Source organism: Synchiropus splendidus, chromosome 10, assembly GCF_027744825.2.
Source record: "Synchiropus splendidus isolate RoL2022-P1 chromosome 10, RoL_Sspl_1.0, whole genome shotgun sequence".
Lineage (NCBI taxonomy): Eukaryota > Metazoa > Chordata > Actinopteri > Syngnathiformes > Callionymidae > Synchiropus > Synchiropus splendidus.
Genome location: NC_071343.1, coordinates 19243739 through 19261423, shown reverse-complemented (window position 1 = coordinate 19261423; position 17685 = coordinate 19243739). Strand labels below are relative to the sequence as shown.

Here is a 17685-nt window from a genome sequence, read left to right as displayed (position 1 = left end):
AACCTACTATTAACCCAAGTGGCTAATGCGAGTTCACTACTTTGGGTTTTGGCGAAAACCTCAGAATACTGAGGTCACAATATGATAGTATCATATACATGCATAGTCAGTTAACCATGGCTTAGTCCTGTTAAGAGTTGCGGGGAGTGCTGCAGCCCATCCCAGCGAGAGGCAGTAATACACCCTGGACAGGTCGCCAGTCCATCGCAGGGCTCACCATTCACACACACATGCCTAGGGGCAATTTCAGAGTGTCCAATAACCCCAGTCTGGACTGTGGGAGGAGACCAGAGAACCTGGAGAAAACCTACGCAGGCACACGGGGAGAACATGTAAACTCCATGCAGTCAATATGCTCAAACAACACGCTGCAATATTGTACAAAAAAAAAAAAAATCAAACTTGAGAGTCAAAACTATTTGTTTCAAAACAACTTTTCCCTTTTTTATAAAATGGAATTTAAAAATGTTATGAATGTTGAAGACATTGATACTGGTTTTCCTGTGACAACGTATTGAAAGCATCATAACTTGCAGAGCAGCTGAAACTGTCATTGAAAACAGGAGGAACATGGAGGAAATGGAACTTCCAATGGCTGAAATCTGAATTCTTGCTGAATATCTAAGAAAAACAAACAAAAAAGAAACTCTCCATGAACCTTAGGAGATGAAATAAAAAAGATAATGGAGGTCAAAGTATTTCAACATCAGTCCTTAACATACACAAAGCAGTGAGACTTACTTTTTCTCCTTGTGTTTGTTGGCGACAGACAGCAAGGCCATGGCAGAGACTGTTTCAGCTTCCTCGCTGTCCCGCTGCAGAGCCTCACTTAGAGAGCAGCTGAGGGTGGAGGCCGAGCGCTGCAGGGAGCGCCAGTATTTACCTGCACAGGAGCACAACACTTGTCAACGGAGTCTCACAGAAAGAAACGGCAAAAACCGATTCAGACAGCTGGACTGTCTCTGGTTCACTCAATAGCTACCTCTCACAGTGCTATTTCAATAAGGCAGAAACCCCGACAAAAACTGCTCCCCACTGTGGACGCAATGATCTTGGTCTTACTTGAAATATTAACATATCTTCAGCTTCAGCTTCATTCTTCTTTCGTTAGCTGACACGAAGCTACCAACCTCTGGGGCACGCTCCATCACATTCTCTCATTCTTCACCACGAAACATCAGTAAAGGAATGACTAACACAACAGTTATTTTCCAAAACATTTTGTCGCAAAAACCTTTACACATTTCTTCAGACAGGGGGAGGAAACCAGAGCGCCTGAAGCAAACTCACGCAAGCATGAGACAAATATAAAAACCTTGCACAGAGCCAGGGTTATGTCACGGCACTTCCAAAAAACAGAATATTCAGTCAGTCTCCTTCTCCATTGGACAACAACAAACAACAAACGTGTTGTTTATGTACGTTCACCCAAGTCTTTGTACTTAAAGGATCGAAATAAGGCAACTCAGAAATGTTCAACATAAGGTTCAGAAGAGAGTGGTGGTTGGTGAAGCCTCAATACAGGTAGTTGTCACTACTGTGGAGGGCTCCAGCAACCTTTACATCAGGCAGGTTCAAAGCCAGAACCTTTGTAACGTGACAGAAAAAGCAAAGCAAAGCAACAGAAAAAGGTGCTCAGAAGAGGAAGCAGGTCACTCACTGTGAGTCTCGATCACTTTCTCCATGGAGTGGACAGCATTGGCGTTGGGTCTCTGCTCCAACACCTCATCTGGAATGGGCTCCAACTGCAAGAAATGAAGGAAGAACATTCCTTAGCACCGTGCAGCAGCACATTCATCGCTCAACATCCGGCCACATCTGTAATGACATACATGAAGTGCTGACTTGGCCAAGCATCTCGGCTGGCTGACCTCTCAGGCTAAAAATAAAGATTTATAATTGACCGGCAGCTTGAAGCTCACGAGAGATGATGTCATCTCCAAATGGTCACTTCTGAGTCAAGAGTTGAAGAGGTGGAGGATGAGTTACGCAAGAGAAGAATGCAGCGACTCACTCCCTCCCGCTCGCTTGCTCCCTCGCCGACAACAATTACAAAACGCACATTGTGCTGTGAACACGCACACACTACCTGCTCATACATGCGAGATCATGGAGGCACAAATGAACCTGCGTGCACCTCCGGGACCTCAAACTCTTTTTTTCCCAAATGTACCTCACCAACAGATTGACTTTCCAGTTTCCCCTCTCATCCCAGCCAGAGTTTGGCATTCCAACACAACATACACCCCATTCCTAGTAAATCGTCCCCCCTCTGGAGCTATAAAAAGAAAGACTGAACAAGTAGAGAGTGACAAGAACAAGAAAAAAAAAACCCTCCGCAAATATTTGAGAGGCAGAGAATGCCAAAAAGGAGAGTCAGTGAGGATCAGCTGGAACTGGAAGTCGTATAATTAGAATAAATATTGAGAGGGAGGAGGCGGCGCTGGGTGTGAGATATTTTAATCCCACTGCGGCACGGCAATCTACACATTCTGCTAATGTGCTGTGTGACAGAACAGACCATCGATCCTGTGATTAAAATGAAAACTTAAAAGGGACTAGTTGTACATCTTTTCTTCAGTACTGAAATCTCAAATACTAATATAGTAGCTTAGCATCAAAACACTGAGCAAAATGGCTGCCTCATTCAAAACGTTCAGTTAAATGCTGAATGGCCGACAAGGACTACAAAGAACGACATGGATGGGTATTGAGTCCCTTATGGTCTCAACTGATCTCACACATATCGATCACATACGCATTTACAGCAGCTTAAACAGACATGTTTGGCCATTAAAAACAAGAGCGTAACGGTGATTCTCTCAGAAGGCTGAAATAAAAACCTCCACCTTTCAGCGTCCAGCTCCAGAACCCGAGGCTCAGAACTCAACAGCTTGCTGGTCCCTTCTCCCTGTCAGAGCCGGGTCATGGGTTCTCTAGGGTTTCCCTGGGGTTCACCTCAGAGTCGGCTCGGATGGAGGCACCGTGTCTGCTTGATTGACAGCCGGGCCTCATGCCTATAAACTTTAACGGCTCTTGTCAGGGTCCTCCAGGGGCCCCCACCTGGCAGGCACGACCAACACATCCACACACACATTCCTATAGCTGTATTCCAGCATACATTAAAGCGGCACCAGCATCAGCGCCACCTTGCTAGTCAGATGATATAGATATGATGCAGGTGTCACCCTGTCAGGGACACACTGCCGTTTCGAGAACACGTTCCTGGTCAATCAACTAAAACAACAAGGAAATCCACGGCGCAGGAATGTGCTCGCAGAAAACATTCCACTGGGCGGCGAAAACCAAAACAGTGGAAAGAGGAGGGATTCCACTGGTTCAGCAAAAGAAAGGTGCACAAGGCGCCCATTGTTTACTGTTGTGTCCGCGAGAGCAGCCGGCCACCAGAACCTGTTGATTATGCTACGCTAACTGAACGAAGTAATGACAAGTATTGTGTGAGGCAGGTGACCTTGTCGACGAGGCGTGCGAGCTCACACTGAGGGGGCGCTGGGAAATAAGTCAGGCCCACTGGGGGCGGAGAGGCGGACAGGTGAATTCAAGCGTCTTACAGTAACTGGAGTGTGAGCACAGGCGAAAGAAAAACTCCCCAGCAGATGGAATCAATTAGCATATTACCCTGTTGTTTATCAAATAATTGCGAACAACTCCGGTTCTGGCTGAGCCAACATCTGTTTGCGAGCCATCATCAATTTGTTTCCAGTTCAGAGTTGACTCGCGGAGTCACTGATGCATCATTCATGAGTTTCTACCTCGCCAGTCAGGGGAGGAAGGAGGGCCGCTTTCCTTCGGCAATTTTCATCCATCAGTTTCCAGGATGACTCGAGCTGTTTTCAAAGGAAACCCGACGCTCATTACAGCTAAGCTGCTCGGAACCTGCCAACGAAAGCACGGCTATATTTCTAACACAAGCAGGTAGTAAAACACGGCGAGTGTGACTGACACCAGTGGAAGTATGACACACTCACACACATAAAGCAGCAGGACGCCTGCAAATAACGGCTTCATAATTTGTTATACCCAAGCAGAAGATCTACGAAGGTTGTGCCAATGTTTTTCAGGAATGTGTGGTGTGTTCGGATCATGAATCGAAAGACAACCACAGAAGCAAGATGGACCAAAGCAAAAAGACATAAGCTATTGACAAAATTGATGTCCTGCCGTTGAGCTAGAAGAGGAATGACCAATAAAGGTAGTCAAACATTGTCATTGCACATACATATAAATCCTACACTGTCATGTTTGCCAGAGTCATCGCATCCTCACATATTCAAAACTCTCATTTTTTAAAAACAACACTTTCATACACTAAAAAAAGAAAATGATTCGTTTGATACTATACCATAACATACTGTATGTTATAGTATAGTGAATAATACAATTGTCTTACAAGTACAAGTCATACAAGTTCCCACACAATTGATAGGATTTATTGCATGTTTTTGGTACTTAAAGCCATTAAACCTGACCTCATGATTATGTCATGCATAATGGGTGACAGTTAATAAACATGAAGAACATTAGAAAAGTGAGAGACACAAACACCAGGGGGCGTGCTGTGGATACAGCCAGGGACTTTGTGTCCTCCAAACTGTTTTAGCGCATTAAGGCTTTTTTTCCAGGTGGGTCTGATGGAATTACATTAACAACCAAACGTGGCCTTTAGATCTACCATTGTTAAAACATCCCTCAGGATTATTAAAAAAAAAGATGTTAAATTAGAATCAGTCAAAATGAAACTGACCTGAGCCAAAATAAAGTAGCTCTATAAATCAAATGTCCCAAGCTCTTTCTGCATCACATGAAGTGGGAGTTCCATCGTTCCATTCTATCTTTTGGCAAAGTTATCTTAAACAGGCTCATGTCATTGAGGACCCACTGACTTACAAGACAGTCAGTGATGTCATCTTGATGAACAAATGACAGTAGGAACACAGTGTGACTGTTTATCTAAGAGCACTGTTCCTGACATGGAGCTTGGCAGAGGGCTGGACTGCCCACGGACTGTGGATACCTCCAGACCATACAATCCCTCAGACAGCTTGAAGCCTCGTAAATAAAAACGCAGCTGAACAGCTCGTCCAGCTGTGGTCCCAAACCTGAGCCTACACATTTCCTCCGTTCACACTCCTCCCACGACATGGAACAAAATTGTGCCTTGAAATTAAAGCTTGTTCTATATGACATTATCTATTAGCATAATAAACCACCTGAATTCTCTCTGCAGCTGTGTCGCTCACTGACGTTTCCTCAGAAGTATTCCAGGTCTTTTCCATGGACCTTCGCTACGATGATTGAACAATTTGCCTCCTGATCCTGTCATCTCATCTTTGACCTCATCTTTTGTGGACCTTCATAAAAATCCTATCATAATCAAGACTACAAATAAGTTTTTGTATTTTACTCAGCTCTTAATTCAACACACAACATTAATTAAATATGAAATACTGTTCACCAAAGTTGCTTTAAACGTATCCTAAAAGCATTCCACAATGGCATCACAAGCGGTAACAAATCACATGTTTGACGGGACTACAAATCGACAATGCAACTCTGACATGAGCAGAGAAACAAGCATCCATCTACATCTACCGGTCCATCAGGAAACTTCCCAGGATGATCTGATCCCAGGTCCAGACTGACCCTCCCAGAGGACGTGTGAGGGTAACTACTTTCAGATGTGGACAACTGAAGGGGCCCTGGCTGCTGGGGTCACGGGTGTCCTGCAGGGTTGCAGCAATTGACGCTAGCTGCCTCCTGCCTATTTTCAAATTCTCAGCTCCCTGTGGCACCCATCCAGTGACCTGCTCCAAACCCCTGCTGGGTCTGAAGCTCTGCAGGCTGTTGAAACCCTAGACTCCATCCCCATGATGCAGCCCATCACACCAGCAGCAAGGCAGGGCTGTGAGTCAAGAGAGTGGCCTTCACATCTTCAAACCTCTGTGGCCCCACCCAGCAGGTGTCCTTGGGAAGCTGCGTCCATGTCAGCCAGTCATTTTAGTAGCGGATAGTATTGATTTAAGCATTTAAAAACAACATCACATTAGAACATTCTAAATTAATGTGCGTGGAAACTGTTTTGTAGTCTTCAATGGAATCCCAAAGCTGACCTTCACATTTCTTCATAACTTATTGATGTGTGAGTCGAATGACTGGAACTCAGCAAAATCTTCTAAGAAACACGGATGCTACTTGGTGCTCAGTTGACCAAAATATAAGGTGCATGTTGAACAGCACATTGGTGAAGAGAGACGATATCTCAGAGAGACAACATTGCCACTTGGTGAGTCACAAATACTTAAAAACACAGATTACTTGATTGCAGCCGTAATAAATAGCTACAATATTGCGTACATATGCAACTTCAATACTGACCCTCAACAGCTCTTTTTTGGATTTTTTGTTCATCGCAGCAGTGTCACAAAAACAACCTGGGCAGATCGAATTTCTGAATCAAAACACATTTTCATGCATGCGTCATCTCACGTCGGAGGTACATGAAAGCCTGTGACTACACTGGTTCTAAAGTATGTATATTGGTGGTTGTATAACGGCCTGTCCAGGCTCCGAATGCTTCGGTGAAAGTGTATAAGCGTCTCGCTGGGCGGAGGATAATGTGTTTAACAGAAACAGTAGCTGTTCTAATGACCGCCAACACTCACAGGGTGTGCACATGTCCACGTCTGCTCCAGTGCTCAAGGCCCACTCTCTGGATAAATGAAGGTTCACACACATTGGTCTGGATCTTCAGTCAGCACTATGCAGCACAGAGCTCGGTGCCAAAAAGGTAGGTGCACCAATAAAATCCACCAGTGAAGCTAACTAATTTTTTGAGAACATAAATTATAGGTTAAAACAGTTACAAAGTAGGGTGGTTCTTACTGTACAACAGGAGATAGCTAGGAATCCAACAGACAGGTCGAAGAACCTCAATAAAACCCCAGATACTTGAGGTGCACTCCATGTGTTGTTGGAAATGTGATTTAGTTTCCATCCTGAGACACGACTGAAGGGTTGAAATGATCAACGGATTGAATCCGCACTGATCTGCTCTAGTTATATTGTAAATATTTGTTCGCAACTTGATCAGAAGTTAGTGTTTTGTTTTGTTTTTAATTAAATTTTGTTGCTATGATCCTAAAACACACCTGAATGTTTTTCTTCTGGTTCTGTTCTGCCTGAACGACAGCCAAAACAACCATGGTGGCCAGGAAGAAAGACTCACTTATTGTGTCTCAAACTCTCGTGTACTACAAGTACGGATAAAATTAGCAAGAGACCCTTATCAAGTTGAATATACAACGCTAACACTGATTATTACGATTAAAATCCATCCAACCAGACTTCACTAAACCGATCTGAACTAGGCAGTGAAAAAGAAAAACTGGTCTGCTTTCAAAATAAAAGTTTTTCAACATATACAAAGCATTTTTTTTGTAAAAAAAAACCCTCTTGTATACTTCAAGTTGAGAACTGTAAATAGCAGGACTCTGCCATGAGGTCATACATGAGCTGCGTGCGGAGAGAGTCGGGTCTAAATGGAGCGTGGAGAAGCAATAAACTAGTTCAAAACACAGCCACACACACAGGCAGGTTTGTGTGCGAGCAGCCAACTGGCTAACTGTGATACAGTCTCCTGTACTGCTGGATCTCTGTGATCACTGCGCTGCGCCACATTTAAAGAGTCGCTCAGTGATCTTAGGGGGACTATCTAAGATCAGAACCACAGCTGCTCCACGAAAGCCCTTTTCTTGACAGAACATTAATGAGTCGCTTTTCAGTTGGGCCCCATCAATCGTAATCTTCTGGTGTCTTTTTTTGACTCACACAGTCCATCCTGGACACAACATCTGTGTAACTTCTGAACCCACTTGAGTCTGATAAGAGACTGAGCAGGAGTTTGACTGATGATATGAACAACAGCAGAGATGCAGGCCAGGTTAGAAGGCATCACAAATTCCAGTCAGGCCACTTGTTGCTAATTCTTTGTAGCATCAAGGACGATACAAATTAAATCTCGTATTGTTTGCATAAATCCACAAGCAAAATACCTGTTTGTGACTGAGTTTTATATACATGATGCCCACTAGAGGGCGCTCTGCTGCAGACAATCACTGAATCTCTGTGCAAACTAGTGCTGATAAAGTCACGGAAATTTGCCAATGAATAATCCTGTGATGCAGTGACTGGAATACAAAGCAAACCTTGCAATTGCTGGTGGATGCAGGTTGACGAGACTAAACTTCCTCAATATACACATTAGAAACACACTCACAAAGAAAGCCTATCTCCTACGGCTGACTGTCGTTCATTTATATCGACCTTCACTATGAAATTAAAAAAACTATGACCCCACCTTTCCTCAGTGAAATCATCCCACACTTCCAGACAGTTGTAACCTTGAACCCACCGCTACAACTGCTAGCAACTGTTTTACCTTCACTCTCCTAGTGATCGTTGGAGCTCCTAGTCTGTTAGCGAAATGTAATGAACAACGAACAGATAATAAAATTATGCTGGCGTTACAAACTACTATCTGGATCACAAATCCTTCCAAGGTGTCAGGACCTTGCTGTGAGACAGCAGCAGCGAGAGATCGCTTTCTTTCTAACGCCTTCTGTGTGCTGCGTACTAGAATTCCAGAATGCTACTGCCACCTGCTGTCTGACTGAACTCACTGCTACTAACAATATTTAAAATAATAAAGTTACCAAATTATACAGTGGGACAATGATAGCAGGTACATGAAAACTAGCAATATGGGCAGAAATGTGTGTCTGGGAGACTGAGTTATGAAGTTTTAATGACTCTGCAGTCAATTTTAGTCAAGTTTATTTAATTCCAGTAAACTTCCGATGGTTTACCAATGTTGTGGGTGACGACAACAATTGTTCATAACTTGGCTCACATAACCTCTGTCACCACAAATGCAGCACATGCACAGACTCTAGTAGTGCTAGCAGTGACGTAGGCACATGAGGGATAATTTGATGACCTCTTTGTCATTTATTTGAAGTATATCTCAAAAGTGTTCACTGATTTGGGAGCTCATCATCATCGCTCTCCCACGGCTGACATATTGCAGTGTGATTACAGAAGTGATGATTTCATGAATGAGCAGAAATTGTAATCAAACAGAGAGTCCGGCCTCTTCCTGCAGGATCATCCAAGAGTGAGAGTCCGGATGATGAAAAGAGGGTCAGCGGACGTCATGTCTTACCTCGTTGCCAAGCAGAGCGGAGACGCAGGCCTCGGAGGCGTCACATATGGCCGTGAGGTCGTGACCCCCCTCCAGGGCCAGCACCAGCCGACCGCCAGCCAGACCCATCAGCTGCCTGGTCAGGTACCCGAAGCCTGGGCGCGCAGGAAATGACAGCAGAAGAAGCGGGGAGGAGAGGGGGAGGGAAAATGAATGAGAAAAGGGGGGAGCTGCTGTTAAAGCTTGGACTTCCTTTTTGGATATTGATGAAAGAACAAAAGAAAAATGTTCTAAGTGAAGCGGTGTCAGAGTGGGGGGAGACAGAGAGAGCGGGGGATTTATTGGGGGCCAACAACACACCATAATACGAGCCAGGTTTAATTTTAATAATTGCAGCTTAGCGTGGCGACTTTGATGTGTTTCTCCAGGGCGGAGAGTTTTAATATTCAGCCGTCCCCTCTCCCAATCTTTCCTAAACCATCTATATCTCCCCCCTTACAACTGAGACCACTGCTCTTATTTGGGATCTGTAGGATAGTTCCTGAAATGCTCTCTGCTGGCACGCCAAGGCCTGCGCCTGAATACAAGTCAGAGGCGCAAGATAATATTTGCCTGTCTGTCACTCTCTGCCTCCAAATATGAACATGACTGATGATACTGTGGCAGCGTTTAAAGGTGCACGCATCATTAAGCACAGCTACAGGTCTTCGATCAGGGGAGTCTGGGGGGTTGCTTACATTTGGCCGTCAGTTTGTATCCTCCCAGAGGCGGAGCGTGTCCCTCCACTGCGTCGAAGCCCGATGATACCAGGACCACATCTGGAGCAAACTCGTTGGCGATTGGCATGACTATCGTCCTGATGGAAGAACAACACAAATGGTTGTTATTAATCTTAACCTCACATTAGTAATGAGGACAAAAAAGCACTTGATGCATGAGGCTGCTCTCATACAACACCAAGACGCCCATAACAAAGGCCATGTAACCTATAATGACAAGTCATCATACGTTTAAATCACATGTAACAAACTCATGGGCCGACACACCATGTTTTTCTTTGCTGCCTGCAAGAGGTAAATCAAATTCAAAGACGACAAATAGTACATAAAACATAACCCAATCTCACTCTCAAGGCACCAAAGAGCGACTATTTTTAAGTGACTTTTGTGTCCTATATTGGCAACAAAGTCACATAGGAGTCTGCATACATGCGTGCATGGAGTGTAATGTTTCCCCTCCCCAATGACGTTGGGGGACACGTGCGGGGGGAGAAGATGTGCAGCTCTCGTCACTACTTCAGTGTAACTTGGTATAAGTAGTACCACATGCAGATCTTTACCTTACTAACAGTGCAGTGGAAGTCACCGTGAGATAAGCGTGGACACATTTGAGGCGCTTTATATACCAGGTGACTCACATCCAGAACAAAGAGCACCACCCCAACCACCGTATGTCTTTTTACGTGACTTGCTGCCTACAGCTTGGGTACTCAGCTTGGACTGTGACATGTTGAGAGTAAACACTGCACTACTGAACACATCAATTGTCAATAAACAAGAGAGTAGGGAGCACAAAGACGCTAAACCTAAAGTTTGAAAGCATTGATATGGACAAGTTTAAGTAATTGAAGGAACTTTAATTTCAGGCAGTATTATTGATAAGAAAAGAATGCAGTGCATTTAAAGGGGACAAAAGGAGAAACATGCCATTTCCAGATTACTCAAAAGGGGGAAAATAGTTCAAGTCTTTTATCACACACTGGAGTTAACTTTGATTCATTATTCAAAAACGCTCGTGAATGCTAACAAGAGAGGAAATAACTCATCACATCCACTCATTAAAAAGGCTTTGAACTTTTTTGCTGCTTCAGTACTACGTAGAAGATCGTTGTGTACTGTGTCTCTGCTTTGGTTGTGCTCCATCGTTGGCCCCTTCGCTGACCACAGCAACATGATGAAGGCGACCCAGGATCAGCATGGGAGTTTAAAAGGGCCTCTCTGGTGGTCACCAGTGTCTTCATCTCAAGTGCACCGCCAAATTACAACTCTCATCAGCGCAGACCACACCCGCCGCCACAACACAACACCCGGCCCGTACACACAGCTGTTCCCGGGGAGCAGACTGGGGCGGTATCAGGAGACTTTTCTGGTGCTCCTGGTCAGCACAGTGTGCGTCACAGCGTCCAACCAGGCATCTGGCAAAGTTTCAAAATAAATTCTGAATTGAGACAAAACAACATAGAACTTAGTCAAAAAAACAAACAAAAATGTTCTGAATAACAAATGCAGATGATGGATTGGTGATTACTATTATTAAGTTGTGAAGTTCAAGGTGAAGAACAAATCGGTCCAAATGTTGGATTCAACTTAGATTAATAATGTTGATTTCTGCCTCAGGAGTCACAATGTTCTCAAATTCTGACTATGAAAGCAGGCGGTGACTCATTTGAAATGTGGAGTTAAATGAAATCAGTTGTTTAGATGAGGAACAAGCAAGCTACTCGAGGCGAGAAAACAACGTTTTGACAGAAGGATCGCTGCACAACATCCCCAGCAATCGCTTCTGACGTCAGCAGCTAATAACTGCTGGTGTGCGGCCTGTGCTGTTGCCTGGATGCTGTTTTGTTTACCTGGCAACCAGCGGCGTTCTGTGTTTGTCTAAAAGTCACTTGTTTCGGTGACTCATCGCGAGGTCCTAAAAAAAGATCAAAATGCATGTGATGGCCAAGACAGACAGTTAAATGTGTTCTCGCTGTTGTGTCACGTCTGCTTTTGATCTCTGCGTTTCACCAACAAGCGTGAACACTGGCTTGTTTACATTTGAAGATGTTAAGCTAAGCATTTGTGTCGCAATGTAGGAAAATTTGTGACACTGAGCAAGAAACTTCTACTTTCTGAGTTTATTATTTAGGACAAGTAAGGACAAGTTGATATTTTTTGCGCTAACCTAAAAGTCTTGCTCCATTTCAGCACAACAAATCATGCATGTTTTGAACATTCAACCAAGCAGCAGTTTTAGCGTGCTCATTGGCAATTTCCACTTCACCTGGAAGAATGTCGATTTTATCTGAAACGTGGGTCAGTTTGTTTTATCATCATGCTTGATACATAATGTCGGTGACCTTGTGACCTGCTGGTTTGCGGCAGTTGGACTGTGATAGAGATCAGCTCTAAATTGCCGCTCGAGAGAGTGACTGCCTGTTGTGCACTCATTCACTGAGCCACAACAGTTAGAACATTTAATATAAACAATTTATACTCTCATCTAGGTGTAAAAGAAGTTCATGCATTTCTAAGTATGTTTTAAAATAAGTCCACAAGATGTGTTCCGCTAAGTTTGTTTGCTAGCACGTTCAAGTGACCCACGAAAGATAATGGGATTGATGCCACTTTCAGGCTTCACAGTGCAACATTTTAACCTCTGCTACTATTATGGTGTTCTAGTGTTTTTTTCCTTTCCTGAAGGCCATGTTCCGACATCTCCTTCTATCGATAAGGTGGTGCTGACATCAGCAACAGAGTCTTCCAATCCCGCTTTTGTGCTCCAAACGTTTCACTGCCGACAGCTTCACTAACAAGAGGAGGTGCATTTTGTGTAGAAGTACACAAGGAGCTTTCTCAAAGACAGACGTCTGGGATATGACCTTTTATGTCTGTTAGAATGTATGATTTTATCTTCCTTTCAGAGGTTAATGTTTTGGTTTCGCCACGTACTAAAACTTTAAACTTGTCTTGGATGAATACAACTGTGACCTTTTGGTGTCCACGACAAGAACTGAAGGAGGACGAAACCATTGAGACATAAACAGTGACATTGCTCATTCAGTGTCGGAGTTTGTGAGGTGACACGTTACACTGAATTACACCTGAAATGCAGGAACTGCAAATATGTCATTTTACTTTTATTTTATAGTTTTAGCCATTCAGCCTCGATGTACGTTGGTGGGAGAGGGAGAAATAGATTTTTCAAAAAGCATAATCTGACAGAGAAGCCTTCTTTGTGACTCAAAATCCGTGAGAACCAGGAACAGGATCTGTGACTCATCAGCGGTCATTACACTACTATGTTCTTCTGACGGAAAAGTTAGAAAAACATACTTTTGGTGACGAATGTGGACGGAGCACTGCACTGTTAATCGTGGTTATTAGTCGTAATAGTTCTGTCGGCATGATCTTATCTGTGCTGGCTGCGACTGAATTATTATACGGAATTACACATCAATAAATGGCATCGCACCCTCAGAACATCTGATATTCCAAATGGTTCTCATTTCGGCCAAAAAGACAGGCTCTTGTTGTTTCGCCCATTCAGATGTTTTTCCAGTTTTATCAGCCACTTTGGAATGCAATCACACAGATTTCATTACCACTGAAACAAAAATGATATTATCGGGAGCAAACGTTTCAGTGCCAGATTAAGGTAGCCAGATCATTCATTCACTGGCCTACAGTACTTTGAGCAAGGCAGCGCTGAACAAACCAGCAAGCAAGAGGTTAAAGAGGAGCTGCAGGGCTTTCCCGCTCCGTTCATAAAAAAAGGTAAAGGAAAGGAGGAGGAGGAGGAGAGCAACAGAGTGAGGAGAGAGCAAGAAGAAGATGAAAAAAAAAAATCTCCCACATGCACACTTCCACTTCAAAGCTCTGTCATCTGCTGCACGGAGAGCTGGTTTGAATTAACTGTAATTCTCCTCCTCTCTCTTCTTTCCAAGTTCATGGCAAGAGAGCGAGTGAGTGAGAGAGAAAAGATAAAGAGAGAGTGAAAGCACCGGAGACCTGCTGCTTCTGCTTTTCATTAGACCTAATATTCTTATCTTTTTTTTGTGCTTTCTGGAGGCAAAGACTCCATCCAATGCAAATGTAACGTGGCAGCGGACAGTATTGGCTGCAAGGCACGTACCCCAAATTCTGGATGGGGGCAGGGGGGACGGATTGACAGAAACAGATTCTAATAGGAGCAAGAACTGGAGCCCTCATCACGGAGTAGTCGAACATCCGATTTGACCTCGAGGGATGAATGCAACTGTTTCTATTAAAACAATTTTATGAATGATTCTTGAACTGAACATTACAGCACATGATGTTTGCCTGTCTGTGAGTCTGTATGTGTGAGCTCAGCAGATGTCCTTGATTCTTTTCACTCTTTCCGCCTGTCATTAATTGTCCATCTCAGCTGCCCCTTTAAAAGGCTGAAAATTTTTAATCTAATATCTGGGAATTCCGTACTCATTACGCAAAAGTAAATGCTGACTCAGCAAGATCCCAGCAACGAGCACATTGTTCTCAAGAGACTGGAGATTTTTACCGGTTTGTTTTAAGTGAAAGTCTGGCTGCTCCAGAGATACTCAACTTTTATCACTGTTGGGAGGCTTGTCAAGGATGACAAAAACTGGAGCTGGTTCTCAGGCGCTTAAAATGTTACATTTAGTTGCTCGTTGATTGCTCCCTCCTGAGACGTGCATGTGATGAGAGATGAACTATTATAAAAATGGGGCTAATACAGGATGTGTATCATCTATTTATTTACATGAAGAGTGCGTTGGGAGCAGAATCGCTGTCCTGTATCCATGGAAGTACATATTGGACATTTTATGATCTGAATTAGCTACACTTCAGAGTTATAAAAGATGAGAAAATACTTTGAATCCTCTTCAGTTCTCTAAGGACACATGATGGAAACAGTCTTGTTTCAAAGAACTGAAATGTTCTGTCTTTATCTGTATATGGCTCATAATATTGCATATTCTGTTTCCAATACTTTTGCTTAGTATTACGTTACAATACACCAGGACTTTTTAAATTAAGAATTTCTATGAAATCAGTATTCTTCCTATTTTGACAGTGTTTTAATACAATAATTTTATTTGAATACAAATATACATATTGACAGCATCATTAATTTTCAATTGAAAAGTACATAATTTATGATTCCAACAGCTCCCCATCTGGCCGTTTTGGAAAATGTCTGAGCACTACAACAGTTTGAAAATAAACCCCCATCGGGGACTTTGCAAAAAGTCAAAGCCTCTTTCACACTGCCATTTCAGTGACACGTTTTAGTCAATAGATGAATTCTTAAGCTCGACTTTCCTTCATGAGTTACGGCAGCAGGGGGACACGCAGACCGGAGACGACGACATGCCAGATGTTTGGCTCTTCACAAACTATTTCTTATCAGAAATTTGGAAAAGAAACTGCCACAAGGTTCAGTACTCTACGACATATAATGATTTTGACAAAGAATAGAAGCTCTTTCAAAATTCTCAATAGTGATTTACTACAAACAACATACAGAAAAAAAAGTCCCACACATAACTATTTAATAAATGTATTACAAAGCAAACTGACTGATTCTCAGTCAGATTTGTTCCAAGACAACCAGTGTTGATACAGTTTTCAATAACAAAAAAAGAGTCAGAAAATAACTACGTTAGAAAATAATTAACTGGTCTGGACTACCACAACATTCATGTAGAAGTTAATTCCTAGTTGGTCATTTGCTTGGGAAATAAATTTGTTAAATGAATACACTTTATGGAAACGCTGCTCTTGTCACAAGCGTGTTTTATATCCATCACTGGACTGGTCCAAGGCTCTGACTGGTCAATCATGGCCTGTTACGTTCCAAGAGTGAGTGAGCGGGACCAAAGAGTTCATCATATATCACTGTATGGATCCATGACATGCCACCATCTTTCCCATGCTGGCTATTTAAAGTCTGAAGTCATAAATATTGCCGACACTGCAGTAAATCATCCGAGAGCGCTTCTCTCTGAAGAAGATGGGAAGAAACCAGCGAGGGAGTTGGAGATAACTGAGATCTGGGGTGCATTAAGGGGGCTACGCTGTGCTTCCGGTGAATTGCGTGCCTAAAAGCTTCAGGACACTGGTGTGTCAGTTTGATATGTCTGCTAGAGTCCAGATGGACACGCAGTCACTAACCACGGGTTCATCTTCAAAGAGGGTTGGAACCGACCCAGACCTGTTCCCTGCCAGCAGCGCGGACCAAGAAATTGTATCTGACATGAACGTTCACATTTGCATTCCTGTGCATGCATGCTGCTGTTTGGATGTGGAAGGCTGCAGAAAACAAAAAAATGAAACCCAAACATGACACATAATGAAGCACCTCATCCGGAGGTCTGTTCTTAGATTCGTGACTCACTTGTAACTGAAGTGTTCCTGGATTTTACCCAGTACTCGTGAGTATTCACAATAAAATGTCAGAACCAAAGAAAGAGTAGAACGAACCGGCCACGGAATTGGACCAGCACCTCTTTCACTAGGGTCTCACCTGAAAGCAGCCAGGTAGTCTGCGTCCCCCATGGGTGGGTCCAGTCCTCCAGTGAAGGCCATGTTCACGTTGAAGCCTTCCCCCGCTCCACTACCAACCTACGATGACAACCACAAGCAGTGAATACAACTGAATCCACGCAAAGGAAAAATCTGCTACACCAAATCTAGGACCTCGTCTGGGGCTCCGCTTCCAGGAAAGAAGTTCCCGTCGTCGTAGCGATGCAGTGAGAGGTAGAGGACGTTTGGGTCGGCGTAGAAGGCCTGCTGAGTTCCGTTCCCATGGTGAACATCCTAGAGGCAAAGGCACGTTGTAATTTGAAATGAATAATTACTGAATAAGAAAATGCAAGGATGAAAACTGTGTTCAGTTGGCATGAGACAAGCAGAAATGAATTGGATATTTAGGGTTCTTTTCCCCACACTGAACGTCTATGAGTCTGCGTTGATATACTTTATATACAGGTGTGTGTTTTCACAGTTGTGCCATTTAGGATATTATCAATGCTCTACTCTTTTAAGTAAAGACAACATGACAAGCAAAGAAAAACAAATTTGTTGACAGTGCCCTCAGAACCTTTATAACAGGAAATCTAATTTTTACACAGCTCCTTGGAGCTCCGCCATTTTGAACAGCTCAGTTTAGTTAGCAGCTGGAACTGCGAGGATTCAGTGTTGCGTGTTATGGGTATACACTTGAATTCAAATTCTTATACAATACTACTTTTCACTGCCTTCTCTGTTGAGCGTGTTCTTCAACTTTTCCCTGGCTGTTGTTTACTTGCTATTGATGGACGTCCATAGCAAGTAAACGGTGGACGTCTTGCCATTGTATGAGGTACGTTTCCAAATTGTGCATCTAACTAAGGTGTTTGATGTGTATATTGTGTCATGTTTCCATACTTTGGATGTCATTGGACTGCAATGGTCATGATCATCAGTCATTTCTGGAATTGTGCTAGCGCACGTTTGTGCGCACTAGAGGGAGATGATGAGTCAGTTGACTATTGTTGACTAGTTGTTGTACCCCTAATAAGTATACATACATATGCTACCTCAGATCACAAGTATACTGAGGTGAAAGTATAATATTTTGATTTTGAAAAGATAGACACTATATGTCGACCTGAGACACTGAATTTAAAATACAGATTTCTAATTCATAATGCTAAACAC

The 17685-nt window shown here is 43.3% G+C and overlaps 1 protein-coding gene across 3 annotated transcripts in view; it reads right to left on the bottom strand.

Moving 5' to 3' along the window:
• Positions 1-17685, bottom strand: part of hdac4 (histone deacetylase 4) — a 124327-nt gene that overhangs the window by 2301 nt on the left and 104341 nt on the right. For all 3 annotated transcript variants that reach the window (XM_053876647.1, XM_053876648.1, XM_053876649.1), the window contains 6 exons: positions 16684-16803; positions 16511-16608; positions 9958-10076; positions 9242-9375; positions 1661-1745; positions 742-883 (listed from right to left, as the gene is read on the bottom strand). In XM_053876647.1, the coding sequence (XP_053732622.1) occupies positions 742-883; positions 1661-1745; positions 9242-9375; positions 9958-10076; positions 16511-16608; positions 16684-16803 (698 nt within the window). The remainder of the gene's footprint in view (positions 1-741; positions 884-1660; positions 1746-9241; positions 9376-9957; positions 10077-16510; positions 16609-16683; positions 16804-17685) is intronic.